This window comes from Lissotriton vulgaris, chromosome 9, assembly GCF_964263255.1.
Source record: "Lissotriton vulgaris chromosome 9, aLisVul1.2, whole genome shotgun sequence".
Classification (NCBI taxonomy): domain Eukaryota; kingdom Metazoa; phylum Chordata; class Amphibia; order Caudata; family Salamandridae; genus Lissotriton; species Lissotriton vulgaris.
Genome location: NC_141697.1, coordinates 17,981,668 through 18,009,322, shown reverse-complemented (window position 1 = coordinate 18,009,322; position 27,655 = coordinate 17,981,668). Strand labels below are relative to the sequence as shown.

The window sequence follows — 27,655 nt, the reverse complement described above, 5'->3', positions numbered from 1 at the left end:
TATCGCAGCGAATGAGGCGCTCAACAGGTGGCTAGAGACCTCTCTCGATCCCATCCTGCCTGTAAATTAGATTAATCATCGCACCGGCTGGAATAAACTGCCTTGGTACTCCACTGATCTGAAGGATCTTAAACCCACCTTTAGTATTCAAGTTCAAGCCCGTAAGGTCGCCGCTACCTGTTACGGCCTTCTGAAGATCCTACGGAAGGTCCGGACCCTTCTTCCGTTCGAGGCAAGACGGATCCTGGTTCAGTCCCTGATCCTCTCGCGGCTTGACTATGCGAACGGGGTCTACTTGGGGGCACCATTAGGGACCATTAAGATACTCCAGTCAGTCCAGAACTGCGCAGCCCGAATGCTTATGGATGTCCGTAGACACAGCTCGGCGAAGACGGCCATCCGGGCTCTGCACTGGTTACCAGTTCAGGAAAGGATCCAGTTTAAGGCCTTGTGTATGGCCCACAAATCAATAATCAACAAGGGCCCTGCCATTCTGTGCCCTCTCCTGAGGCACCATCAAGGGCCCAGAGCTCTTAGATCCAACCACCGCAATTTGCTCTCTGTCCCGACTATCAAGCGTTCTCGTACAGGGGGCCGACGTTTTGCAGTACAGGCAGCAAAAAGTTGGAATCAGCTGCCCGATTAGCTGCGGCTTGAGCCTAATCATTTACAGTTTAGAAAGCGGCTGAAGACCTTCCTGTTGTGCTGAGTGATTTGTCTGAGATGGGTCTAAAGCGCTGGGATGCCCCCGGGTAGCCAGCGCTATACAAATCTGTACTCATTCATTCATTCATCATCCAATGACTGTGAGCGTTTTAAAGATGTTTCTGAGTGTTAATTATATATACTAAGGTGTATTGATGAATCAGTGGATGTATGAGTGCCTATATGAATGATTCAGTGGGTTTGTGACTGTATAAGTGAGTGATTAGGTGTCTCAGTAAAACGTATGGGTGAGTGACTAGGTTTTGAGAATGTCTGTGTCAGTCTGTTAGATGGTGTCTAAGTGGCTCTATGGGTTGGTGAGTGGGTACATGAGTGCGTGTATTTGTGATTGGTTGGTTGTCTCTGTACCTGCATGGGTGTATGAGTGATTGTGTGGATGGGCGAGATGGCATGTGACTGCCTGCATTGATGAGTAAGTGGGTGAGTCAGTGGGTGTATGGGTTAGTGAGTCTGTAAGAGAAAGGCTGTATGAGGGACTAAGTGTGTATGGCTGTGTCAGTGAGTGAATGGATGGATGTGTCAGTGGTATACGAGGGAGTATGTAGGTATGTGAAAGGCAGTGTAGGTGAGTGTTGGAGTATATGAGTGAATGTATGCGTGAGTGAGGGATTGTAATAGTGGCTGTATGGGTTGGAGAGTGTGTGTGTGTGTAAGGGGCTGTATGGGTGAGTGAGTATGTGCTAGTATCTATATGAATAAGTGACTCAGTGCGTGTATAACTGTATAGGTGAATAAATGGCTGTCTGATTGACTAAAGGTGAGTGAGTAGGTGTGTGAGTAGCTGTATGGCTGTATAAGTGGATATATCAGTGGCTGTATTACTGAGTGAACTGGTGTATAAGTGGCTGTATGGTTAACTAAGTGCATGTCTCTGTAGACCTATGAATCTGTGAGTGGGTGTCTAAGTACTGGTATGGGTGTCTCAATGGTTTTGAGAATTGTAGTGTGGAAGTTGGAATGGGTGTATGAAAGTTCATATTGGTGTATAAGTGAATGTGTTTGAGATTCTGTTGATGATGCCATCAGTGATATCATTTGAGATGTCATCAGGTGTTGTCACTGACCATGTCATCAGTAATAGAATCTGCGAGGTCATAAGCAGTGCATTGCGGGCCTCGAGTTATAGATAGCTCAGCCAACAATAACTGGTGAATTTCTCTGGTTTTGTACGAATGAAATGTCAGCCTAACTATAACATCCCTCTAGCCTTTGTTTTTTTCAGTGAATATATATATATATATATATATATATATATATATATATATATATATACATACATACATACACACACACACACACAAATATTTATTTATCCTAGTAAATAAGTCAAATATGAGGTGTTACTACAAAAAGGTAATAAAGATGTAAACACTTGTTGCCACACAGATTTCAAGAAGATACAAAAACCGGACTAGGTAGAATACATATTGCCACTGTAACCCCAGAAACCAACAACCGGAAGACTGTAAAATCAGGAACTGTGCAAATTATGAAACCTGGTTTAAAACACAAACTACACAGAGAACAAATAGATATTTAGCTGCTAAAGAGAGCACTGAGGGGTAGGAAGTTTAAGCAGTCGCATGATGAGAGAACGGACCAATGACAGTTCCAAAGACCAGTATTAAAAGCAAATGCCATTGTGCATAAAGGCCATTCCCTGGATTGTACCAATGTACATGCAGCTAGTGAACCTTGCGACTGTTGTGTTCTTCTCTCCATAACGTCCTCTCCCGTCAATGTAATAAATAATGATCTACCAGCAAATAAAACATCATAGATTTGCATGATGGTGCAGTGGCGCAGCACTCACAGAAACAAGGATCAGTAGGACTGTGAGAGTAAAAAACAACCCACCTACCCCCGTCCCCCACCCACCCCAGCCCCAACGCCCTCCCCCCAATCAAAGATGAAGATTGTCTTCCTAAATCAATGTTAAAACCTGGTCATCTACCTGAAGTGTCACCAAAATCTTTTAAATGATTTTACAACTTTACTATAGCCATTGTTAAGGCAAAAAACACACTGGGTGCAAGATTCGCTGTCCCAGTGTTGCTACATTAAAGTCCAAGGCAATCTTCTTACCGAAGGGTGGCGAATAACAGAGCAAGGAGTCAGGGACAATTTCCAGCCATTCCTATTGCTGCCTCCTTCCCCTGCACAAGCCTAAATGACAAACTAACAATTTAAATAGAGGGATCTTAATCCAATTATTAAGCTCACTAGTGGCATTAAAACTTACAATCACTCAGGATATAACCTTTATGGAATTTGTACCCTCCTATTAAATATGATGGGGGCGGGATCTAGATAAGTAACCTTTGTTATTCATTATCGCGGATAATGCTACATTTCATTAAGAGAATGAACATTATTGTAAATTTGCTTGAAAATTAAACATCTTGTCAAGAACAAAACTATGAAAAAGGGCAATTATTAAAAAGCCCATGGACTCAATAAGACTTGAAAAAAGAGATGTTGAGACTGCTGAGTAGACTAATGTCCTAGGACAGATGAGGCGATTCGATCAATGTAGGGCATCTTTCTGTCACAGGTAAAGACAGCTGAGAAAGAGAGGCTGGTATCTGCAGGCTGCTTCTTTTGTAAGGCACAGCACTTTACAAGGAAGTTCATATTCCACGGAACTGGTTACGGGTGCACTGTTCCAAGATGATCTTCAGAATACATAGTCTGTATATACACATGCATAAAAGCACCTCCAATCAATCAATCAATCAATAATGGCACCCTGCATAGTGTAGATTTAATTGAAAAGTGGGAACATAAAAATAACTTCAAGTCGATCCTCCAATGCTGCTGGGATTTAACATTGGCTCGGTTACTTAAAACAAACATTTGTTGTTGGAAAAACATTTTAACAAGCATAGCCAATATGTCTCGCCTTTGGGACCTTATAAGTGTTTAGTTATGCAGCACAATATCCTTGGTGCAACAACATCAACTCTTGCATGCTAAACATTTTTAAGGTCACAAAGGCGAAACCTATTAGCTATACCAATGCTTGCTCCTTTATTACCTCAAACACGCGACCGAGTTAAACAGATCTCATAGGAGACACCATAACCCACTAAACCACCTTAAAACAAGGTACAAAATCAATAGTTCATACAAAATTCATATCACGACACACACAATTGGTATTTGATAGCTTTACAAGCAAACACCCGTTGTCAGGTCAGTGCCACAGATGAATACGTTTCCACCTGGGCTCCCTGGCTCTTGAAACACCCAAGCACAGTGCATAACGGAATGGGCAAAGAGAAAAATATTATTTTCTTTTTTTAATAAGGGCTTGCTTCAATATCAACATGTACAGTCATTCTTCCCTGACAGCAGTGACCTATGTACGGGCTTTGAGGCCAGACACATTAAATGTCAGGCAACATCAAGCAGAAACCCCACCACCTGAAAGAATAAAAAAAAACATGGCAAAGCACATTTACCACTGCTGGTCAGTGTATTTATTTTGCTTGCTAACTTGGGTACCCGCAGACAGAAATGTACACGTTATAGTGGACTATTTTCTCATTTTGGTTAATATGGGTGAGCAAATGCGCCATGCGCATTTAAGCAGTTCTATAAAAGTGTGCCTCTCCTGCTTGGGACGGATTTGCAGAATGTATTATTCAAAGTATATGCTTTTGGAATGTGGTCATTTGAAAACATGAGCAGCGCCATCTGGATGACACTTGCCACTGCAAAATATAGATTGCAGCACATTTCTGCTAAAGGAATTAACCAGAGGTTGATAGCCAAGGGGAAAAAATATATATAAATATATATCTCGGCATTGCTGGTCAGCAATAATCGAACCTCTTTCTGGGGATTAGGCTCATGGCTAAGCCTGCTGGACGAGACACTACTAAAGGGCAGCAGGTCTTCTTATCAGAGAAACGCTTCTGGAGCCAGTCTCACTACAGGACAGATTGCTCTCATATTCCTCTCATATGTCTCAAAGGCAACAAAGGCTGGCAGTAATGCGGTAATGCCAGAGAGCAAAGGGTGTTAAACCCCCCTCGCATTAATGCACTGTATTTAGTAAATAATCAAAGCCATCCAAATTTTCCCACTCAGCTAGAGCCATTAAAATCAAGGCGAATGTGGAGGAATCCTTTGCTGGGTTTTAAGCGATCACAAGGATCTCCTTCATTTGCATGGTTATGATATTGTTGGCCGCTCCCTATGGTATAATGTGTGTCCAGATACTGCAAAAGGCATTGAAACGCAGGTCACTGGCTGCTCGCCCGTGATAAACACTGAACTCACTGCTTGCCTACCACCTCGTAGTTCGGAGAATTAAAATGCAAAGGAGGAGAAAAGCTCCACAGTTTCACTGTATTTCTGGAGGTTTGTCGACACATTTACGGTACTTCGTGCATGAGTTGCAATGTACAACAGAATATTTAAGTGTCAAAAGTTAGAAGTTTTACAAACAATATCCCAAACTTAATAAAGGACATTAAGATACTACAGATGATTTCTGACTAAAAGAAGTACTTCTAGGCTAGAGTAAATTCTAAGTAGTCGTTATTAATTAAACAACTAGTAATATTTTGAGGACTTGGGAACACTTGCTGACTGGTCGCACATTTTATCATTATCTATTGTTAACCAACAGAAAGCAGGCCTAGGAAAATAAAACAAGAAATGTTTCAATTTCGGTCAAAGTGCATTTAAGATTTCAAACCGATTCCAAGTCTATTCTCTCTGTTGTAATATGAGATGATCTTTTGAAAACAGCGCCTCCTGTTGAGAAGCACATGGCGCGCCACCTGCAGGCATCATTAGGTCGGTCACTCACTGAGGCAGTTCGCTGTCCGGGGCTCATACGGTCACCCCTCGCTCAGAAGCTATTTTTTTTACCGAAAAACTCATCTGAGTCTATATGCCCTCCCAGTGAGGGACATCTGGTGTGCTCTGCACAAGCTGTATATTCTTCACGGACTCCGTCCCCCGCTTCGTGGTGCAATCGCCTGGGCCAGGTAATGACGCAGGAGGGTAGCACAACTACTCTTGACTGCAGAGTTGACAAAATGGCACCGTGGAAGGGCGCGCCGGGTCAGCCAAACATAAAAGCACGACACAAGGACGCGACACTCAATAATGTGACCAAGGATTGTGTCAGTTACTAGAAATCAAGATTAAGCCACATTTTTTCAGCTACATCAAACAAGCACTAACTTAGCGGCCCAAAAACAAGTTAGTACACTTTGTGAGAAGTTCAATAACGGACAGCGAATGCAAGTTAGAGCGCAGAATGGGGCGCTTGAAATATCAAGTGCGTACGTGTCCCTAATTATAATGTGGTGTGCCCGCACTTGGGAGAGCAGTCTCCACTTTTCAAGCACTGCACTTGTGCTTGTGGCTGCTCGCTCCCGCAAGGTGGATGCCGCCACAAGCACGAGTGTAGTGCTTGAAAAGTGAAGACCAATGGCTAAAGGCCCTCCTAGAGCAGCGCATGCGCTCTGCCTAGGCGAGACCTAAAAATGGTGCTTTGAAGAGACTTGGGCTGTCTGTCCCAAGTTCAACTTCAATGGTTCCGATGGTCATTTTTGGTAGCAAATCATAAATGGCATTTGGATTTCATCCAATTTAGACTTGAAAAGTATGACACAGAAGCAGAGCAAACTGTCATTATCTGTACTTTTAGAATGAGGAATCATTCACATTTGTGCATGGATTCTGCATTATTAATACCACTAATGCCACTAAAAGGAGTAATCCTTAGATACATATGCTGGCCTGAAAACATTCACTAAATTACCTTGTCGTAATCATTAAATGGTTGATTATATCACAAAGAAAAACAGTGTGAGTCGAGGACAAGCCAGGGTGAAGTTAACATGTCCCCTATGTGAAGAACAGGAGATGATTCAAAGTCTAGTGTCCGGAAAACAAGTACAGTGCTATTAGAAAGCCCATAGTTAAGGCAGCTAAACAGTAAATGCCATAACCCACTGCAATTTAAAGACCAAATCATTGGGCGGAACAAAATGGGATGTTAGCAACCTTTGCGCAAGTGCAAAACGCCAGTTCATGGTGGGTGCCACCCTATTCCATCACACAAAAGAACAAAAAGTGTGTGGCGAGCCAGCATGGGGGACACTAACTAAGGCCTCACCATCCGCCATCATTTTGCCCACACACACTTCTAACTTACTGCTGCGGGCCTAAAAGAGCCCTGGGCTGGCGCAGCCCCATCAGCGCTTGGCTTTGATGTCATGGGGGTCCAGGGCATTGGCTGGTGCCCCATGAGAGGTCTTGGCCTGTGGTGAGACTGCTACGGTACCACAAAGAGGGGCCGGACGGAGGAGGTCGTCACGGATGAGGCCGTGGGGTCAGGTGCATGGTCAGCGGTTGGCCCTGGAGGGGCAGGGGCTACGGGGCAGCAGCCGCGACTCTGCGTGGCTCCAAAGAGGATGGGCCATTTCCAGTAATAAAGGGAGGACAGCCGACACTGCAGTGAGTGGTAGTGCATGGCCGGCCTGCATGCGGCCCGTACCCCGGACTGTGAAAACTGAGGCTGTGCTTGTTGGGGCTGCCGTGGAGCCCTCCAGGGGCCTGCACTGATCTGGGGCCTGCCCGCCAGCAGAACTGCCCTGTCTTGCCAGAGGGGTGGCACCAGAGACTCCTTACTACTCCTGGCGGTGCACTGCTGGTTAGTAGTCAGGCAAGAAGGATCCCACTAGGTGGTCCACGTTGTGACTGGTCCCTAGTCAGGCAAGTAGGATCCCACTAGGTGGTCCATGTTGTGACTGGTTCCAGGGCTGCAGAAGTGGCCGGGCTAACCCCGGTGTGGCTTCTGGCTAAAAGTCAGTCGAAACAGAGTGGCCCAGTGAGCAACGCACAGACCCTGAGCTGGGCTTGCCAGGGTGTGAAAGCGGCTCGGTGGAGCTGTGTGTCGGGAGGCTGCCAGGACAACAAAGAGGAGACATACCATGCAGCTGCCAGGGAAACCCCTTAACTCGCCACTATGAAGGACAAGTCATCTTCCTCAATCACAAACCAGAGTACCATGGACCATTATACGACAGCAGGAGTGTGTCCGGTAGGGGCGGGGTGGATGAAAGGCATTCAAAGATTGAGGCGGTGGGATCTGAGGTCACCCTATTGAGGCAGGATCTCCAGAAGGCAGTAGACCGAATAACGGAGGCGGAGACCAGGGTCTCGACATTGGAGGATATGGTAACTGACATTCCTTCAACAGAAAGGTAATAAACTAACTGTGGTAACAAAAGAGTTGACTACGCACATGGAAGATGCCTAGGGCTGCGCTCGCTGCAACAACCTATACTTTGTGAGGTTCCCGGAGAGGTTCGAGGGTGCTTCAATGGAGGGGTTCTTGTCGCAGGAGCTACGGTCCATCATGCCTGAAGGCTCCCTGCCTAGTTATTGAGAGGGCACACAGGGCTACTGTGAGGAAAATACTAAATGTCCAATATATGCTGCTGTATCCTGCACTTCAAGGGTTGTTTATAAGTTGCACTCTGTTGCACAAGTTACCACTTGTGTAACGATATATCTGTAAGAGACATTAGTTAGTGATAGATTCCTTACCTTAGAATATCCCCAGGCTTCAGACTGGATCCGGAAATGTTTGCGTAGCAGTACCCTTGCGCGTCGGTAGGCATCTTCTGCGGCTCCGTGTCAGTCGTCGGCGTCGTGGGCGCCGTGATGACGTCGTCGGAGTCCTTAGACGCCGCCTCCCCGTGCTGACGTCAGTTCTTAGCCACAGCTTTTCCGCGCCAGAAGCGCTGAGCCGTGTTAAAAACCAACACTGGTGCCATTGAAACTAGGGCCCTGAAAGGGGATGACCTTAACCCTAGATATCGGTTCGCAGAACGGGGAGGATGGGTGGGTCGGTAAGGAATCGATCACTAACTAATGTCTCTTACAGATATATCGTTACACAAGTAGTAACTTGTGCATCTGAAAGAGACCAGTTAGTGATAGATTCCTTACCTTTGAATAGATACCCCAGCAATACCAACCCCGGTGGTGGGTCTGCGAACCAATAATCACACCAGAAAGTCCTGGAGGACGGAACGGCCAAAGAAGCCATCCCTCCGGACTTGACTGTCCAGGCAATAGTGTCTTGCAAACGTGTGCAGTGAGGCCCACGTAGCTGCCTGGCAAATGTCCTGCAAGGGCACTCCCCGGCCCAGGGCAGTAGTTGTCGCCGTGGCTCGGGTGGAGTGAGCCCGCAATCCAACAGGGGGCTCCTTTCTAGCCAAGGAGTAGCATGCCTGGATACACAAGATGATCCATCGGGAGATGGTCCTCTTATGTACCGCCTTCCCCTTCTTAGCGCCCACGTAGCCAACAAAGAGTTGGTCATCCACCCGGAACTGGCGTGTGCAATCCAAGTAGAATGAGAGCGCACGTTTTGGGTCCAGACGGTGGAGCCACTCTTCCTCTTTAGAGGGGTGCGGTGGCGGAAAGAAGGTTGGCAAAGTTATGGACTGCACGATGTGGAAGGCTGTGACAACCTTGGGCAGGAAAGATGGCTTAGTACGCAACACAACCTTGTCCGGATGGACAGAAAGGAAAGGAGGAGTACAAGAGAGGGCCTGGAGCTCACACACTCTCCTGGCAGAGGTAATGGCAACCAGGATTGCAGTCTTCAGTGTAAGAAGGCGGCGAAGACAGTTGTGAAGTGGCTCAAAGGGAGCGCACATCAGAAATGTGAGTACAAGGTTCAAGTCCCACTGAGGCATCACAAACGGAACAGGTGCAAATGTGTGTGTGATGCCTTTTAGGAATCGATTTACAATAGGGGACTTGAACAAAGCTGGTTGATCAGGCAGCCTCAAGAAGGCTGAAAGGGCAGAAAGATAGCCTTTGATAGTGCCCAGAGCAGAGCCCTGCTGGGCAAGAGAAAGAAGGAAGAGAAGAACCTCAGAAAGAGGGGCAGAGAGAGGATCCACAGCCTTTGCTGTGCACCATGCCACAAATCTGTTCCACCTGCAGGCGTATACCGACTTTGTGGAGGGACGCCTGGCTGCCAGAATGATGTTACAGACTTCAGGAGGCAAGTCAAATGGCCTCAACTGTCGCCGCTCAATCTCCAAGCATGGAGGTGGAGACTGGACAGGTTCGGGTGGAGGACCGTCCCCTGCTGCTGCGACAGAAGGTCCTCCTGAAGAGGCAGACGAACCGGGGGATCGACTGACATACTGAGTAGCTATGGATACCAGTACCTTCGTGCCCAGTCCATAGCCACAAGGATGAATTGGGCCCAGTCGCGCCTGATCTTCTTCAGCACTCTGGGCAGAAGTGGTATAGGCGGAAAGGCGTACAACAGACCGCAACTCCACTCGCGACGAAAAGCGTCTCCGAGCGAATGCCGCCTTGGAAATTCCAACGCGCAGAACTGATGACATTGCGCGTTCTCTTCGGTGGCGAATAGATCTAACCAAGGCTCTCCCCACTGCAGAAAGAGACCTTGCGCCAAGTCAGAGTTCAGACGCCATTCGTGATCCATCATGCACCGGCGGCTGAGTTCGTCCGCCCTGGCGTTCAGAGAACCTACCAGGTGTTGAACCACCAGGGTCACGCCCTGATGTTCCAGCCATTGCCAGAGGCGCAGAGCCTCCTGGCAGAGAGTCCACGACCCCACCCCGCCCTGTTTGTTGCAGTACCACATGGCGGTGGTGTTGTCCGTGAACACCTGCACTACAGTCCCTCGGACAGAGGGGAGGAATGCCTTCAGTGCTAGACGAATCGCCCGCAGCTCCAAAAGGTTGCTATGGAGCCGGGACTCCGCCGGAGACCAGAGGCCTCTGATCTCCGCCTCTCCCATGTGGCCTCCCCAGCCCTGGAGGGACGCGTCCGTCACAACTACGTGCTCCGGTTGGGGAAGGGAGAGGGATCTGCCGCTGACCCAATCGCGGTCCGTGAGCCACCACTGCAGCAGTCTCGCAGTGCCCTCCGAGATCAGGACATGGTCGGACAGCTTGCCCTGATGCTGGGCCCACTGAAACTTCAGGTCCCACTGCAGAGCCCACATCCGACACCTGGCGTGATGCCCCAGAAGGATGCAGGAGGCCATCAGCCCCAGAAGCCGCAGCGTCAACCTGACCGAGATCCGGGATAAAGGCTGAAAGAGTGGGATGAGAGCCTGAATATCCCGGGTCCGCTGTTCGCGCGGATAAACCCAAAACTGAGCTGAGTCTAGAACCGCTCCGATGAAGAGGAGCTTCTGAGAGGGGCACAGGTGTGACTTCGGCACATTGATAGAGAACCCCAGCGGGTGCAGGAGATCCGCCGTAGTCTGGAGGTGGCTGACGATTGTCTGGGGCGAGCCCGCCTTCAACAACCAGTCGTCGAGGTAGGGGAAGACTGAAACCCCTAGCCTCCGCAGATGAGCTGCGACCACCGGCATCACCTTTGTGAACACCCGTGGGGCGCTGGTAAGGCCGAAGGGGAGCACGGTATACTGAAAGTGCTCTTGGCCAACCGTGAACCGGAGGTAGCGCCGGTGGGCCGGCAGGACGGGGAAGTGGAAATAAGCGTCCTGCAAGTCCAACACTACCATCCAGTCTCCTGGGTCGAGGGCAGTTAGGACCTGAGCCAGTGTCAGCATTTTGAACTTCTCCTTCCGGAGGAAGCCGTTGACGTTCCTTAGGTCCAAGATAGGGCGTAGGCCCCCTTTGCCCTTCTTGGGTACCAGAAAGTAGTGGGAGTAGCAACCACACCCTACTTCTGGCCCAGGAACGCGCTCGATGGCCCCCTTGGCCAAGAGGGCCGTAACTTCCTCCTGCAGAAGTCGCAAATGATCCCCCGATACACGGTGGTTCTGCCGTGGCATGGCTGGAGGAGTCGCCTCGAAGGGGAGGGAGTAGCCCCTTCGGACAATCTGCAGCACCCACCAGTCCGACGTGACAGTGCGCCAGTGGGAGTGGTGATGGCGAACCCTGCCACCCACTGGCGTCATATGGGCCTGAAAGCACGGACTAGGAGGGTTTTGAGGCGGATGCTGCGGGGGAAGGTGTGGACTGACCTCGCCGTTGACCCCGACCGCCGCCACGGCGGTTTCCACGGCCGCCACCGCGTTGGGTATTACCCTGCGGAGCGTGGCTGGCAGCACGTGTGGGTGCACCCCTTCCGTGGCCACGAAAGGAGTGAAAGGCAGCCGATTGCTGGCGTGGGGCCGAGAGGCCCAAGGACTTGGCCGTAGCCCTGGAGTCCTTGAAACTCTCCAGCGCATGGTCTGCCTTGTCGCCAAAGAGGCGACGGCCATCGAACGGTATGTCCATAAGTGTGTTCTGGACATCGGCCGAGAAGTTTGCGGACCTCAACCAGGCGTGGCGTCTTACCGCCACCGTCGTTGCCAGCGCTCTACCCAGTGAGTCGGTTGTATCCAGTCCACACCGGATAGAATATCTGGCTGCATCCCGACCTTCCACAAGGGCTTGGCCGAGTTTGGCCCGTACCTCCAACGGACACTCTGGCAGCACTTCCGCGACCGTATCCCACAGAGAGTGGGTGTAGCGGCCTAAGACGCATGAGGTGTTGGAAGACCGCAGTCCCAGACTAAGGGATGAGAAGATCTTTTTGCCATACTGCTCATACCTCTTGGATTCCCTGTCCGGCGGAGCCGACGGGAATGCGGTTTGGGAATTGGAGGCCTGGATGACCAGGCTCTCAGGGGTGGGGTGGGTGGACAGGAAACATGGGTCACCCGGGGCCGGGCGGTGGCGTCTGGCCACGTTCCTATCCACGGACGAACCCGTAGCGGGCTTGGAGCAAGTGCCCAAAAAAACGTCAGTTAAGGCCTCGTTAAATGGCAGCAGAGGCTCGGCTGAGCATGACTGCGGCTTAAGGACCTCAGTGAGGAGGTTAGTCCTCACAGCCGCGACGGAGAGCTCAAGGCCCAAGGCCTTGGCTGCCCTCATCAACACCACACTATAGGTTGCCCCCTCCTCCGTAGCCACGCTAGGAGGGGAGACAAAGCCAGTGTCAGGCGAAGTGTCTAAACCACTGGCTTCCCCAAATTCACCTGCCCAGTCCTCATAAGACTGGCACTCACGTGTCAGAGGGTCCTCAGACCCCTCCCAATCCTCCTCATCACCCATCACCTGGTACTCAGGGTCAGTAAAGGATGGGGCCGGTTCATGGAAAGTGAACTCACCAAACGGCGTCTGAATCGGCGCAGAGCGGCGCCGTTCCGGCGCCGGAACCGGGTTGAGGGAGGCGTCGGGGACGGCGCCACCCGAGGACGGCGCCGGAGGTGACACCTGTGGGATCGGCGCCGGAGGTGACACCTGTGGGATCGGCGCCGGGGAGGTGGTTAAATCCACCGGCGACGACCCGGATCCGGACCCGGATCCAGTGGGGCCCTACGGCGCCGGGCCCGAAGGCGCCGGCGGCGTAGGGACCGAAGCATCCGACGGCGTCGGGGCCGAAGCCCCCGACCAGCTAGGACCCCCAGACGGGGCCGCTGGGCCCGAAGGCGCCGCGGAACCCATCGGGGGAGAGAGGGACCTCATGGCCATGAGGAACCGCTCGATCTCCCCCGGCGTCGCGTTAGGCCCAGGGACCGGAGGGTATGAAGCCGGACGCGAAGCCTGCGACTCCGACGGAGCCGCGTGAGCGGTGCCACCTGACCCCCCGGCCGCGTCGGGGGTGTCGGAAGAGCGATGAAGTCTCTTCGACTTCTTGTGCTTACCTGACTACTTCGACCCAGAGGAGTGATGCTGATTCCCGGAGCTATGATGGCTCCGCTCCCGCGACCGGTCCCTCGACCTCCGTCCGGACCGGGACCTCTCTGGGCGCTGGGCCGACTGCCGGAGTTCGAGTCGCTTACGGGACCGCTCCCGTCTAGCTTTCGAAGTAAGGGCCCGGCAGTAAAGGCAGGCCTTGTCGTCGTGGTCGACGCCGAGACAGTGGAGACACCGACGGTGAGGATCCGTGACCGACAGTCGATCGCAATCTTCACAGGGTTTGAAACCAGGCATTTCCCTATTGGCACCGATCGGAGTCGAAGACTCGAAAAGGGTGATCAAAAGATCAAAAAGTGTTAGTCAAAAAGTGACTAAGGTACCACTTTTTCCGGATCTGCGCTGCTGGCGCGGAAAAAAGAAGAAGAACTGACGTCAGCACGCGGAGGCGGCGTCTAACTACTCCGACGACGTCATCACGGCGCCCACGACGCTGACGACGGACACGGAGCCGCAGACGACGCCTACCGACGCGCAAGGGTACTGCTACGCAAAAATTTCCGGATCCAGTCTGACGCCTGGGGATATTCTAAGGTAAGGAATCTATCACTAACGTGTCTCTTTCAGATCTTTGACACACCGTAAGTGGTCTTTGAATGGATAGATTAAACTGCGCGGTGTGCCGCACAGGCCGCTTCCTATGGGGTCAGACTCCTCCTAAAGGACCGATGGACTCGTGCAAAGAAATCCACATCAAAACGTCAATATTGCTCCCACTCAAACTGCTGATTTCAGAATCGAGAAGAAGATCCATAACGTGAACTTTGGTCATGGAAGCTGTGATGGCTCCTGTCAAATTCTAGCTTCGGCCTCTGGCCTTGCTGCTAGGGCAAATGATTTAGAATAGTTTGTCTTTGTGGGATTTCCAGGGCTGACTGTCTCCATGGAAGTGGGGTTTTGAGGCTTCCAAAGTCCTATGTTTCAGGAGGATTAGAGTTTGGGGCTCCATTGGTGTGAGGTTCCCCTTGGCTCCCGCTGGGACCCTGGTGGAATACCCGTCGCTGCAGATACAGTGGTCTTGGAGCTATCTGGGTTTTGTTGTTGTGGTTTTCTTTGGCAGTGACACAGATGCACTATGACCTTCAGACACTCTGGCTTTACATGGTGTCCTCCCTGATTGTAGATGGTCACACTTGCCGCGGAGGATCGGATTTGGGGGGGTCTGTATCATGATATGGAATGTAAGGGGTATCCTGGATAAAGTCAAGTGTGGGGCAATGTTAAAGCAGACTAAGAGGTTCTTGACAGACATACTGCTGCTACAGGAGACTTGCATGATGGGAACGAAGGAACCCTGCCTGGCACAGTTTGGGTTCAATTCGATTTTCCACTTAGGGTTTGCCAGGGGCTTACGGGCACAGCGATTCTTGCCCACCGCAGGATTCCCTGTGGGCCACCAGAGTGTGGATGGATTCGGGTGCAAGGTACACCCTAGTGACTAGGATGCTTCACAGGAAATTACTGACTTTATGCAATGCCTATGCATCCCCCACTCACGTGGGTGAGAGATTTGTTGACAGGGTCCTATGTCTCTGGGGGGAAATGCTGGATGGTTCGTCTATGGCGGGCAGGGACTGGAATGATGTGATGGCACCAGAAGAGGACAGATGGTGCACAACCGGGCGTGCTCCGGGCCCTGGTGAGTCAAAGCTGCGCCTTTTAACGTCCTCTTTGGGGTGGGCGAACGCATGGTAGGCCTACCACTGGGCAGAGTCTGGGAGTTCATGGGTCCTTCCCCAGACGATATTACCTCTTTCTTCCTGGTCCATATCTTCATAGGGCTCCAGCGATCGTGATTCTGCCATGACCGCTGTCTGATCTTTCTCCCGAGGCCCTCAGGAGAAAGGCTTAATTACTGTAATGACCTCTTACTTGATTCCCCAGCTTCCTGTTGGACAGGCTTCAAAGAATTCAATCAGCTACAGCTAGATGAGTTCTAGGGCTGCCTAGAAGATCGTCCGCGTCAGCAGGACTGGCTGAACTCCACTGGCTCCCTCTTAGGCAGAGAGTACAATTCAAGTCCCTCTGCCTTGTCTTTAAAGCCCTTCACGGGCTAGGACCCCCAGTAATGCAAACAAAATGTGCGTGGTACTCTCCCACTAGACTGCTTCATTCTTCATCGGCTAGACTGGTCAGAGTACTTCGATTTAGAAAAGTCAGGTCAGGGGGTAGATCTTTTAAGGTGGCTGCGGCCAAACTGTGGAACAGCCTCCCTTGGGAGTTCAGGCAAATTAGGGAACATCTCCCTTTTAGGAAATGTGTGAAGACCTGGTTGTTTCCTAAGCCATGGTCTCTTGTGCTCACCCGACTCATATTCTTGCCTCTCATGTAGCCACAAGCGCCAGGATGCCTGTAAGGTGACAGTGCGCTTTATAAGTTGATTAAATAAATAAATAAATAAATAAAAACATTGGTCCCCGTCTGTCCTTATTTCGATGGCTTATGTCACAGTGGCATCTGCGTAACCCAGCATACAGATCCATGGTCCACCGGTCGGTTGCGGAATATCTTTCTTCTAACGCCAACAGGGCTTACAGTGAGGTGGCCTTGTGGGAGGCTTTAAAACCCACACTGCTGGGTGTAGACATTCCTTTTTGTGCAGGGGAACAGAGACATAAAACCCTAAAAGTGATTGAGTTGGAGGCTCAGTTAAGGTCTACGAAAAGTAAGTCAGACGGGATGGTGGGGCGCAGGCCCGGCGCCAGCTACATTTCTGTCAGCATAAAACTGCAGCAGCTGCCTTCCGATGAGGGCCAGATGACCTGGCAGGGGACGCAGAATCAAATTTATCAGTGGAGCGACAAGTCCAGTAAGATGTTACGCCGTCTATGTCAGGTCGCATGGACATCAACCCCGGTGCCAGTGCTCCGTGATACCGAGGGTCCGTTATGGTCCAGCCCGCGTGAGGTAGCTCAGGCCTTTGCGGAGTATTATGAGACTCTCTACACTCGGCGGGAAGTCTGCATTAAAGACCAAATTGCTAACTTTGTACGAACTACGCCTTCATGACCCGTATCATATACAATATGTAAACAGTTGGGCAAACTGATTACTGTGGAAGAGCTGACGGGAACACTGTAAAGTTTCCGTCCTGTCGGGCTCCAGACCTAATTGGTTCATGTGTGAGTTCCTGAAGGCACACATGCCCCAGTTGGGGATACATTTGCTGAGGGTGCTGCAGGAGGCTTCTGACATGTCGATCCTCCTGCCTGACTGGCGACATGCGGAGATGGTGGTCTTCCACAAGCTGGGTCGTCCCCCTGAGGAACTGTCCTTGTAAAGTGAAGCTATTGGCTAAGGAATTGACCGATGGACTCTTCCAACATATTTCCGAGCTGGTCACACAGATCAGGCCAGTTTTATGCAACGAAGGCCCACCCATCATAATATTTGGCGGGTCTACAATGCACTGGCGAAGGCACCAGCTGCCATTCTACTTGCGGACCAAGATAAAGTCTTTGTTTCAATAAGCTGAGAGTACTTGTTTCCCCTACTGCAGGCCCTCAACCCGAGTCTATGATTGCTCTCATACATTTCTCTATTACACACGGATTTGTCAGCATCCGTTCGTGCGGTGGGTGTAGTATCTGATCCGTTCCCCATATACAGAGGCACCAGACAGGGGTCTAGATTTCCCCGGACCCGGCGGTCTCATGGCTTCATAATATTGTCCCACTGTTGTCACAGGAGGAGGTTGAGGGCGTGGGCACCGGGCCCCTGCCATAGCTAGGTCGATCAGTCATCTTTAAGATGGTGTCTCTGTCTCAACAGTTGTATCAGCTTCAAAATTAACCCTACTAAATTTGTATTAGTGGTTCTGGAAAATTAACGCAGTCCTTAGCCATTTCCTAAGAGGAGGTGGGTGATCTGTTGGCTCTCTGCACTTCTGTTCAATCTACCTTTTGCGGAGGGATCCCTGCTGACGTCTTACATTCCTATTATGCTGCCTCTCACCTCCTTAACATTAATGATTGGTGGGACAGTGACCAAGAGAATCCAGCCTATACTGTGGATAGAAGGGCGATAAGCGATATCGGTGATTTGGGCACCACAAGATAAGATACATTTACCAGACCTTGGTAACAGATGGCCCCACCACCTTGGCAGTGTTGAGGGAGGCTTGGAGGGGAGACAGAGGTTTTGAGCGACGATGATTGGACAGAGGTCTTGGCGGCCCCCCAGAGTGCAGCTATATCCTCTAGCCGACAACCGATCCAATTTAAGTACCTAAATAGGGCCTATTATACTAGGCACTGCCAATGGTAGATGGGTGTGATATCCTCCCCCTTGTGCCTCCGCACAGAGTGGGGACATTCCACCACGCAGTCTGGAGTTGTACTGCATTGTAGCCCTTCTGGAGAGGAGTGAGCTCTTGCCTGGCCCGAGTGCTGAAGCTAATTCACCTTCATTGTACAGAGGTAATTGGAGGGAACCATTATAAACAGCATCTTCTGTTCCTAGGTCTATCATTAGCTAAGCGTGAAATCGCCCAGCATTGGAAGGCGTGGGGGTGTGGAAGACGCTTTGGAAAGGTGCATGGGGATGGAATTTGCAATCTTTCAGGTGAGGGGCTGACCCAGAAGAATGATAGGATTGGGTGACGGTGGGCAGATTATAGAGGCATTTTGTTATTGCCTGTACGGCCAGCTGAAGCCCTCACTGAGATGAAAATACAATCGTACGAGTCTGAGATACAGTAGAGGGCCCCAAATCTTTGTACGCTACATCTATCTATAGGTATCCTTGATGTACGGGGTTCTGGGGGGTAGTGTCATGTCTGCACTTGTCTTGTTTGATTATGGACTATTATCATCATTGAGACCTGTTGCATTACTGTATAGGTATCTATGTGAGGGCCGTCCAGGCCTTGATGTACTAAAATCTTCAATAAAATCTGTCTTTAAAAAAAAAAAACCTTCTGGGACGGTGCATTTGTTCAAAAATGCCATCTGTAGGGATTAGGAATATGTGAAAAAGCTTTGTGAACTGCCACTCTCCCACATATAACACATCATGCTCAAAACCAAATCATGCAAAAAAAAAAACGAAATGTTTTAAAAGGGTCAAATTTGCGAAGCCACCCCAAAGCAGCAACAAACCAGCATTCTACCTCTTACCTGGATCACAATGTATTTTAAAAGAGCATCGAGGAAATAACAGGCGAGGTCTTCCTGCCCTTTGTCCCCAGACTGCGGCGGTACAAGTGGTGTGATTTCTTCTGTCATAACTTGGGCTGTACAGGAAGTGAAACAGAAGACATTTAGGATTAACAAGGAGCATCTCCGTTACCTGACAAGCATTTGGAGTATACAAATCAACCATTCTTCTAACTCTCCACATTCTTTCAAAACCTCCAAACGTTCCAAATTTCTAAAAAACTAAACTATAGGAAAACTCCCGAATGTAGTCCCTGCAAATGGTAGTAAAAGCAGAACCCTCCATGATTGAGAGAAACTCGGCCATAATCTGGTGCCCTATTTATTGAGGGGTTTATGGACAGAGAGACCATTATTAATTTACTGTTGCAGAGACAGACACAGGGATGGCTCCTTGAGCCTCACAATCTGGCATCCATGGCCAACAACTAAGATCTAACGCTGCACAGTCCATTTGCCCCCTTCGCTGGGATGCAAAAGCTTCTGGCAGCGGTCACTCAAGCCCTGCTTTCTTCAGCAAACTGAAAATGGTGAGAGCACTATTGCACTTCAAAAGAGACAGCGCTTAAAAATGGAGCCCTGGAACCAGCCCCGGCACCCAAGCCTTGGAGGAGTTAGTGTCCTACCCCCCTGCAGCGCACCTGAATGCATGGCAGTGTGAACTAGACCATCGTACAATCGAGCTCCTAAACGCATGGCAGTGTGGAGCTGGAAGATGGCACAGTAGAGCTCCCAGACGCATGGCAGCGAGGAGCTGGCAGATGGCACAGCAGAGCTCACAGGCGCACAGCAGCGAGGAGCTGGAAGATGGTACAGCAGAGCTGCTGGAAGATGGTACAGCAGAGCTGCCAGACGCATGGCAGTGTGGAGCTGGAAGATGGCACAGCAGAGCTCACAGGCGCATGGCAGCGAGGAGCTGGAAGATGGCACAGCAGAGCTCACAGACGCACAGCGGCGAGGAGCTGGAAGATGGCACAGCAGAGCTACCAGACGCACGGCAGAGTGGAGCTGGAAGATGGCACAGCAGAGCTCACAGACGCACAGCAGCGTGGAGCTGGAAGATGGCACAGCAGAGCTGCCAGACGCACAGCAGCGTGGAGCTGGAAGATGGCACAGCAGAGCTCACAGACACACAGCAGTGAGGAGCTGGAAGATGGCACAGCAGAGCTCACAGACGCACAGCAGCGTGGAGCTGGAAGATGGCACAGCAGAGCTCACAGACGCACAGCGGCGAGGAGCTGGAAGATGGCACAGCAGAGCTCACAGACGCACAGCAGCGTGGAGCTGGAAGATGGCACAGCAGAGCTCACAGACGCACAGCGGCGAGGAGCTGGAAGATGGCACAGCAGAGCTCACAGACGCACAGCAGCGTGGAGCTGGAAGATGGCACAGCAGAGCTCACAGATGCACAGCAGCGTGGAGCTGGAAGATGGCACAGCAGAGCTCACAGACGCACATGGCACAGCAGAACTCACAGACGCACAGCAGCGAGGCGCTGGAAGATGGCACAGCAGAGCTCACAGACGCACAGCAGCGTGGAGCTGGAAGATGGCACAGCAGAGCTCACAGATGCACAGCAGCGTGGAGCTGGAAGATGGCACAGCAGAGCTCACAGACGCACAGCAGCGAGGCGCTGGAAGATGGCACAGCAGAGCTCACAGACGCACAGCAGCGAGGCGCTGGAAGATGGCACAGCAGAGCTCACAGATGCACAGCAGCGTGGAGCTGGAAGATGGCACAGCAGAGCTCACAGACGCACATGGCACAGCAGAGCTCACAGACGCACAGCAGCGAGGCGCTGGAAGATGGCACAGCAGAGCTCACAGACGCACAGCAGCGTGGAGCTGGAAGATGGCACAGCAGAGCTCACAGACGCACAGCGGCGAGGAGCTGGAAGATGGCACAGCAGAGCTCACAGACGCACAGCAGCGTGGAGCTGGAAGATGGCACAGCAGAGCTCACAGACGCACAGCGGCGAGGAGCTGGAAGATGGCACAGCAGAGCTCACAGACGCACAGCAGCGTGGAGCTGGAAGATGGCACAGCAGAGCTCACAGACGCACAGCGGCGAGGAGCTGGAAGATGGCACAGCAGAGCTCACAGACGCACATGGCACAGCAGAGCTCACAGACGCACAGCAGCGAGGCGCTGGAAGATGGCACAGCAGAGCTCACAGACGCACATGGCACAGCAGAGCTCACAGACGCACAGCAGCGAGGCGCTGGAAGATGGCACAGCAGAGCTCACAGACGCACAGCAGCGTGGAGCTGGAAGATGGCACAGCAGAGCTCACAGACGCACAGCGGCGAGGAGCTGGAAGATGGCACAGCAGAGCTCACAGACGCACAGCAGCGTGGAGCTGGAAGATGGCACAGCAGAGCTCACAGACGCACAGCGGCGAGGAGCTGGAAGATGGCACAGCAGAGCTCACAGACGCACAGCAGCGTGGAGCTGGAAGATGGCACAGCAGAGCTCACAGACGCACTGCAGTGTGGAATCAGTGAATCCAACAGCTTTACTTGTGCTCATAGATACAAGCCAGTGTGTGATATTACGTCATACAGCAGTGTTCCAGGCTAGCAGTGCAGGATTAGTGCATCAAAACTCCAAGAGAAACACAAATAACAATGGGAGGAACTGTAGCAAGTGGTAACCACAAATGTGGCACATGTTCCATAGGCTCCCACTGCATAGACAGTAAAGAGTTGAAATTCTCTGGTAAAACCCTCACACCTACGACACTCAACAATTGCCGCAGTAAAAACGTGGTGTATTTACCGATATGTCTCTGCGACTTAGGATGTGTGGGCGAGATGAGTAGGGAACTTCGCACACCTGTTCTTGAACACAAATCAGCCATCCGCACTAATAAGATCAATGCCCCACTGACAGAACACTATTTATTTATTTATTTATTTATAGCATTTGTAGAGCGCTCTGTAACCCTACGGGCATCCTGGCGCTTGGGTACATAGCTAAAAGCGTTGTGGGATGGACAAGAACATGGACAGGGTGCTAAACAGAGTAGATTTATTTGTTGTGATGGGTTTTAGGAGGATTTTAGGAAAAAGCCAGGTTTTTACCTTTTTTCGGAAGGTCAGAAGGTCATTAGTTTTTCTGATATCGATGGGAAGGTTATTCCAAAGGTGGGCTGCAGCTATACTGAAAGCTCGTCCTCCGCAGGTGGCTTTCTTGATCCTGGGAATGCTGATGAAGTTTAAGGATGAGGATCGGAGAGACCGGGTGGGCTCGTACCACTTGAATTTGTGCTGGAGTGGTCGGGGGCCTAGCCCGTGAACTGCCCTGAAAACAATACATAGGGATTTAAAGCAAATCCTTTGGTGTATGGGCAGCCAATGTAGGTCAGCCAGGGCAAGAGTGGTAGAAGATCTTCGCTCACGGGAAAGTGCCAGTTTGGCTGCAGCTGCCTGGACACTTTGGAGTCTGGAGATGAGAAAGGCAGGGGATTCCAGCAAGAGGGTATTGCAGTAATCCAGGCGACTGAGGATAGTGCTCCTGACGATGTCGGTTCTGGTCTGTGGAGGCAAAAGAGGTAGCAACCTGCGGAGTCCTCTTAATAAGGCGAAGCAGCAGCTGACCTGCTTATTGACGTTTGTCTCTAGGCTTAGTTTATTATTGATAGTGACTCCAAGATTTTTTACTGAGCTCACTGGGGTGGGTGGGTCCCCTAACGACTGAGGCCAGAAATCTGATGGTAGATTTTTGGGGATTTTTCCTACTGTGCAATGCAGTATTTCAGTTTTCTCGCTGTTGAATTTTAGTGAGTTTTGATTGAGCCAGAGAGACATTTCCAGCATACAAGTGTGGAACGTTTCCATTGAGCTTGCTCGAGCTCCGTCCAGCGAGATTATCAGCTGGGTATCATCTGCGTAGTTTGTCACGCTGATGCCATGGCTTTTGATGATCCGCATCAGGGGTTGCATATAAATATTAAAGAGTATGGGACTGATGGCAGACCTCTGTGGGATCCCGTGCGGAACTTTGCTGAACTCTGATTGATAGGGAGGGATGGCTACTGCCTGCCACCTATCTGTCAGGTAGGAGCGGAACCAGTCAAGCGCAACCCCTCCAACTCCGATGTTCCTCAATCTTTCTATCAGGATGCCGTGGTTCACCGTATCGAACGCGGCGGACAGGTCAAACAGAATCAGAGTTGCTGATTCTCCCCTGTCCGCCCTCATTCATAGGTCATCCATGACTGTCAGCAGGGCTGACTCCGTTCCATGAACTGGTCTGAAGCCAAACTGCTCCTCTTCCAGGATGTTGTTGGTTTCTAGGAAGAGGGCTAGAGATCTACTGACTCACCTCTCTATGATCTTTATTGGATATGGTAAAAGGGATATGGGTCGGTAGTTCTTTTGGCAGCTGGGGTCCAGATTTGGTTTTTTTAATAGCGGGGTGACGATCGCCAGTTTCCAGTCTTTGGGCACGGAGCCTGCGCGCAGAGATTGATTACATAGTTGATGCAGAGCTGGTAGAATGTCGTCCTCGAAATTCTTGGCTATTCTATGGGGAAGGGGGTCTAGAGGAGAGCCTGAGGACGTATTGAGGGCTGTCGTGAGGAATTCCTGTTCTGAAGGAATCGTAAAGATTTCTAGGGTAGCATTTGAAGGGGGGTATGTGTCTGGTTCCACCTTCTTGTCTTTGTTCGCTTGAATGCTGTTGTCTTGCAATGAGGAGATAGGATTGCTATTCATTCCCTCTACAATTTTGCTGATTTTATCTTGGAAGAACACTGCTAGACCGTTGCAGAGTTCTTGTGAGGGCTTGATTTGGCTATTAGCACAGGCGGGGTGAGAGAGTTCTTTGATGAGCCTAAATGTATCGCGGGATTTATTAGAGCTTTTGAGGATTACCTCAGCAAAGTAGTTGGATTTGGCTGTTATTATTTCTTTCTTGTATTGAGAGATAGTAAGCCTCCAGCGTGCTTTCTCCTGGTCTGAGTAATTTTTCCTCCAGAGCTTCTCCGCCTTTTTACAGATATTTTTTAGTTCTTTCAGTTTATCCGTATACCAGGGGGCGGAGGGTTTTCCCCTTTTTGTGATTGTTTTCAGCGGGATGATGGCGTCGAGTTTTTTTGTAGTCTCGTGGCAAAAGGAACGATAATTAGTGGAGACATCATTCTCTATTTTGAACGAGGCCCCGACCTGGCGTAGATCGAACTTTCCCTCCTCTTTCCTCTTCCATAGGTTCTTCCAGTCACGACCTAAGAAGGTTTTGACGTGCGATCTCGTGGATCCTGTGTGGGACGGGAGGTGGGACTTGAACCTGAGGAGGTAGTGGTCTGACAAGCCTACTGGAAGGATAGTGTCTAGGGTCAGTAGGTCTTCTGCCGCAAAAATTAGATCTAGTGTGTTTCCTAGTATATGTGTAGGAGTGTTTATCCACTGTTTCAGCCCTAGATTGTGGCAGGATTGAGTAATATTGTGCAAGGCTGCACGTAGTTGGTCATTGTCCCATATGTTAAAATCACCCAGTATCAGCAGCCTGTTGTGGGAGATTGACATATTATTTATGACCGTGATTAATTCCTGCTGTTGTGAGGCATTGAAGTGCCCCGGAGACCTGTAACATACAAGGGCCGTGAGGCAGTGTTCAGAATCATGTTTAATGGAAATCCCGAGGATTTCAACAGAGGAAACGGTATCAACGTCTAGGGTAGTGATGTTAAGTTGTTCCTTAAAAATGATCCCCAAACCTCCTCCTCGACCTGAGAGTCTGGGTTTCTGAATGATCTTGAACCCGTCTGGACATGCTAGGCCTAGCTCTGATTCTATTCCTTCAGCCATCCATGTCTCGGTTAGGAACAGGATGTCGAGGTTATTAGCCTCAATTAGAAGCTGTATCTCGGTGGCGTGTTTCGGAAGGGATCGGACATTTAAAAGTCTGTTAATTAGTTTCCCTTTGGTACTGGGCTCAGTTCCTACTTGGGCTGATAGGGAATGGGTCTTGATGTTATCAGGGCTAGGATAAGGCATCAAGATTGATTTGGGGGGGGAGGGGGTTGATGTGTGGAAGCCGAACTTGGCAGTGAGGGCAATCTTTATCGTCCTGGTATACTGCGTGAGGGGCTAAGCGTGGGCACTCAGTTTTGTCTGCCTGTGCATTCAGTAGCATGAGTGTACCCCTGCTATATCTTAGCGCATCATGGGCTGGTGTGCAACGGGTAGGGGGGGGGGGGGCCTGGGCCTGGCCTCGGCGCGGCCGAGCGCAGACGAGCTTGCCTTAAGCGCGCCTTCGGCGCGCAATCGTCGCGCCCGCTGCACTCGTCCGCTGCGCTTCCGGTGGGGGCACATGCTTTGTAGCAGAAGGGGGAGGGGTCCAAGGGGGGCGTGGCTACGCTAGTGGGCGTGTCCTGGCGACAGGCCAATCCCGTCGTGTCAGCTGAGGAATCCTTGCCTACGTCAGCAAGCAATCTGCTGAGTAGCGAGGGTGGTGTAGAAACGGCGATTTAAAACAAACTACAAGGTGTTTCAGTGCAGATTTTTAAAAATATAGCTGTCTGTCATAACAATAAGAATCATAGTTGTGAGGAACTTAAATGGTTCATCTTAAAAAAAATCTGAGTAAACAGACGCGGAGGCGATGTAGATTCTCTTAGGAAAATCCGAGAACAGTGGTTCATGTGTCACTTGAATACAGTCAATAAGGGACTGAATTCCAGAGAGGACTGGACGAAATGTATTTAATTTGACTCCTGACGTATTTTGCAAGTTTGGAACTTACAGTTTAGACTTGTACTCTATGTGTAACATAGACCCTCTCCCATTTATTATAGCCATTTGGTATAGCAGTCTTAAATATGCTGCCTCTCACCAATTTCAAGAGTAACCGGCGACTAAAAGTTTTTTAGGAGATGACCTTTCTCCTTTCTCTTCACACATCTACCTTAATATTCAGATTGGGGATGTATGCATAGGCCACCCATTCCTACTTACACATTTGTTTATTTAGTTAGTTTATTTTTGTCACCCTAGTATTATTCGGTGCGCTTTAGAAGCTTGCCATGTGCCTTTAGAACTTCACTAGCCACAGGGCGTGAGTACGCGCAATGCGGTTAAGTTCCCGAGGCATTGCAAGCACGTTATGGTATTAGACATCAGATCGGCCTGCTTCTTTATTATGAGAAGAAATAGCCTATCACGCTGCAAGCTGGATTATCCTCGTGATTCAGCACGGGCCAATACTACAAACTTAGCGAGTGAATGGGCCATGGGTTGCACTGAGGACCAGATAGGGAACTGCTCCTAAGTGTTTCCATTTCCGGTATGCCTTTCATCCAATGAGACGTGATTTCGGAACCCGGTAATATTTACCTGGAGCCTTGTGGTAGATGCTCAGCCATTGGGTAGTTAGCACTGAATTTGACCAATGAGATCGTCTAGGACATCGTATTTAACCCATAACATTGTGCGTTACTTCTGCTATTCAACACGGAACCCCGGTGAAAGATAACACGAAAGAAGTTTGAAGGTAACTTGGGAATCGCGGTGTGAGACCTTAGCCTCACCTTTTCTCAATTCAAACAGGCAAGTTTAGGAACTAAGAGTTCTCTTTTTTTGTATTTTCACAGCAGCCTGCTGTTTTCCCGTGAGCATCACAGCTCGATTTACCTCGTTTATAAACGGGTAACGCTATCAGCAAATTGCCGTCTTTCAGGTAGGATGCTAGGAATAATTAGGCTTTTAGGTTGTTCAGCATAAACAGTGAGAGCTCAAATTCTAATATCATTCTATTTTCATGCAATCAAACCATGTCTTAACAGATCCTTTAATAATTTGTATGCCATGAATAGAAAATAGCATAGTGGAACCGTACAACTTTATTGAATCCTGTGTGAGCACAGTGAGTTCCACTAGCATTAGATTTTAAAGGAATGCTTTAATTTTTACCTTTAACCTCATGGGTGCTGTCGAGCTCAGCTCGTCACGGCCGTTGGAACGTTCGCACGCGGGGCTAATTTCCCCGCTGTGCTGAACGTTCCAAAAACTGGTGCGGCCGTGACGAGCTGAGCTCGTCATGAAGACAGCTCCGCTGTACTCCATAACAAGCTGAGCTCGTCACAAGCATGCGGGCGCTGCGTGCGCCCCCCCCCCCCCGCAGTGAAGGGGTTAACTCTCGCCTTTTTGCCATTTTAAAAGAGCTTAAAGAGGAAGGGTTGGTGTGCCATATACGAGGGCTTGTTACAAATGAGCGCTCTATATTTTCCTTAGCCTTCTACATGGTTTTGAGAGGCATGCGGATAGCCAGACTTTACCGCAAGCTGTAAGGGACTTTCTCAAGATACTGCCCTCAACTATACAGAAGCTATTATTATCAAGGGTAAGAAATTACCACGTTACGACTTCTCTATATTTCCCCCATGTTAATTTCCATAGGGCGGTCGACCTAACTTTTAGCCCGCACGGCTGAATGGATTTCCACCAAACTTGGCAAAATTGTAGGGACTGGTAGCCCGATGTGCCTTTGCTATGTCTCAAGATATGTTCATGTCATGAGTGATGTCACTGACCAGGTCATGAGTGATGTAATATGTGGTGTTATCAGCAGTGCATTACACGCGCAAGTTATAGTGAGTCCAACTAACTATAACGTGGGAATTTCAATGGTTTTATGTCAGTAAAATTTCCAGCTAACTATAACTGGTGTCAAACCTATGTTTTTTTCAGTGAATTTAATAGGTTTTTTAAGTGCTAATTCCTAACTATAACTGGTGTGAAACCTATGGTTTTTTCAGTGAATATATATATATATAATATATATAATGGCCTCGCCCATTTTGGAGGAATAACCAGGGGCATCTACTGAGTGAATTAAAGCTTTGGGAATGATTAAATGGACTACCTGTATCATAGTAATGTACTGATTGTATATGTATTTATTGTAGGGTGTGTATTTTCTGTTGACCCCCTTGACATGACAGAATATTACAAGTCTTGACAAAGATGGTATAAACTGCTGTATCCATCGAAACGCGTTGACGCACTTCCAAAGCACAATTCAAGGTTCC

The 27,655-nt window shown here is 49.8% G+C and overlaps 1 protein-coding gene across 9 annotated transcripts in view; it reads right to left on the bottom strand.

Moving 5' to 3' along the window:
• Window positions 1-27,655, bottom strand: part of RALGAPA1 (Ral GTPase activating protein catalytic subunit alpha 1) — a 775,068-nt gene that overhangs the window by 652,755 nt on the left and 94,658 nt on the right. For all 9 annotated transcript variants that reach the window (XM_086936929.1, XM_086936922.1, XM_086936927.1 and 6 more), the window contains exon 7: window positions 18,587-18,702. In XM_086936929.1, coding sequence (XP_086793055.1) covers window positions 18,587-18,702 — 116 coding nt within the window. The remainder of the gene's footprint in view (window positions 1-18,586; window positions 18,703-27,655) is intronic.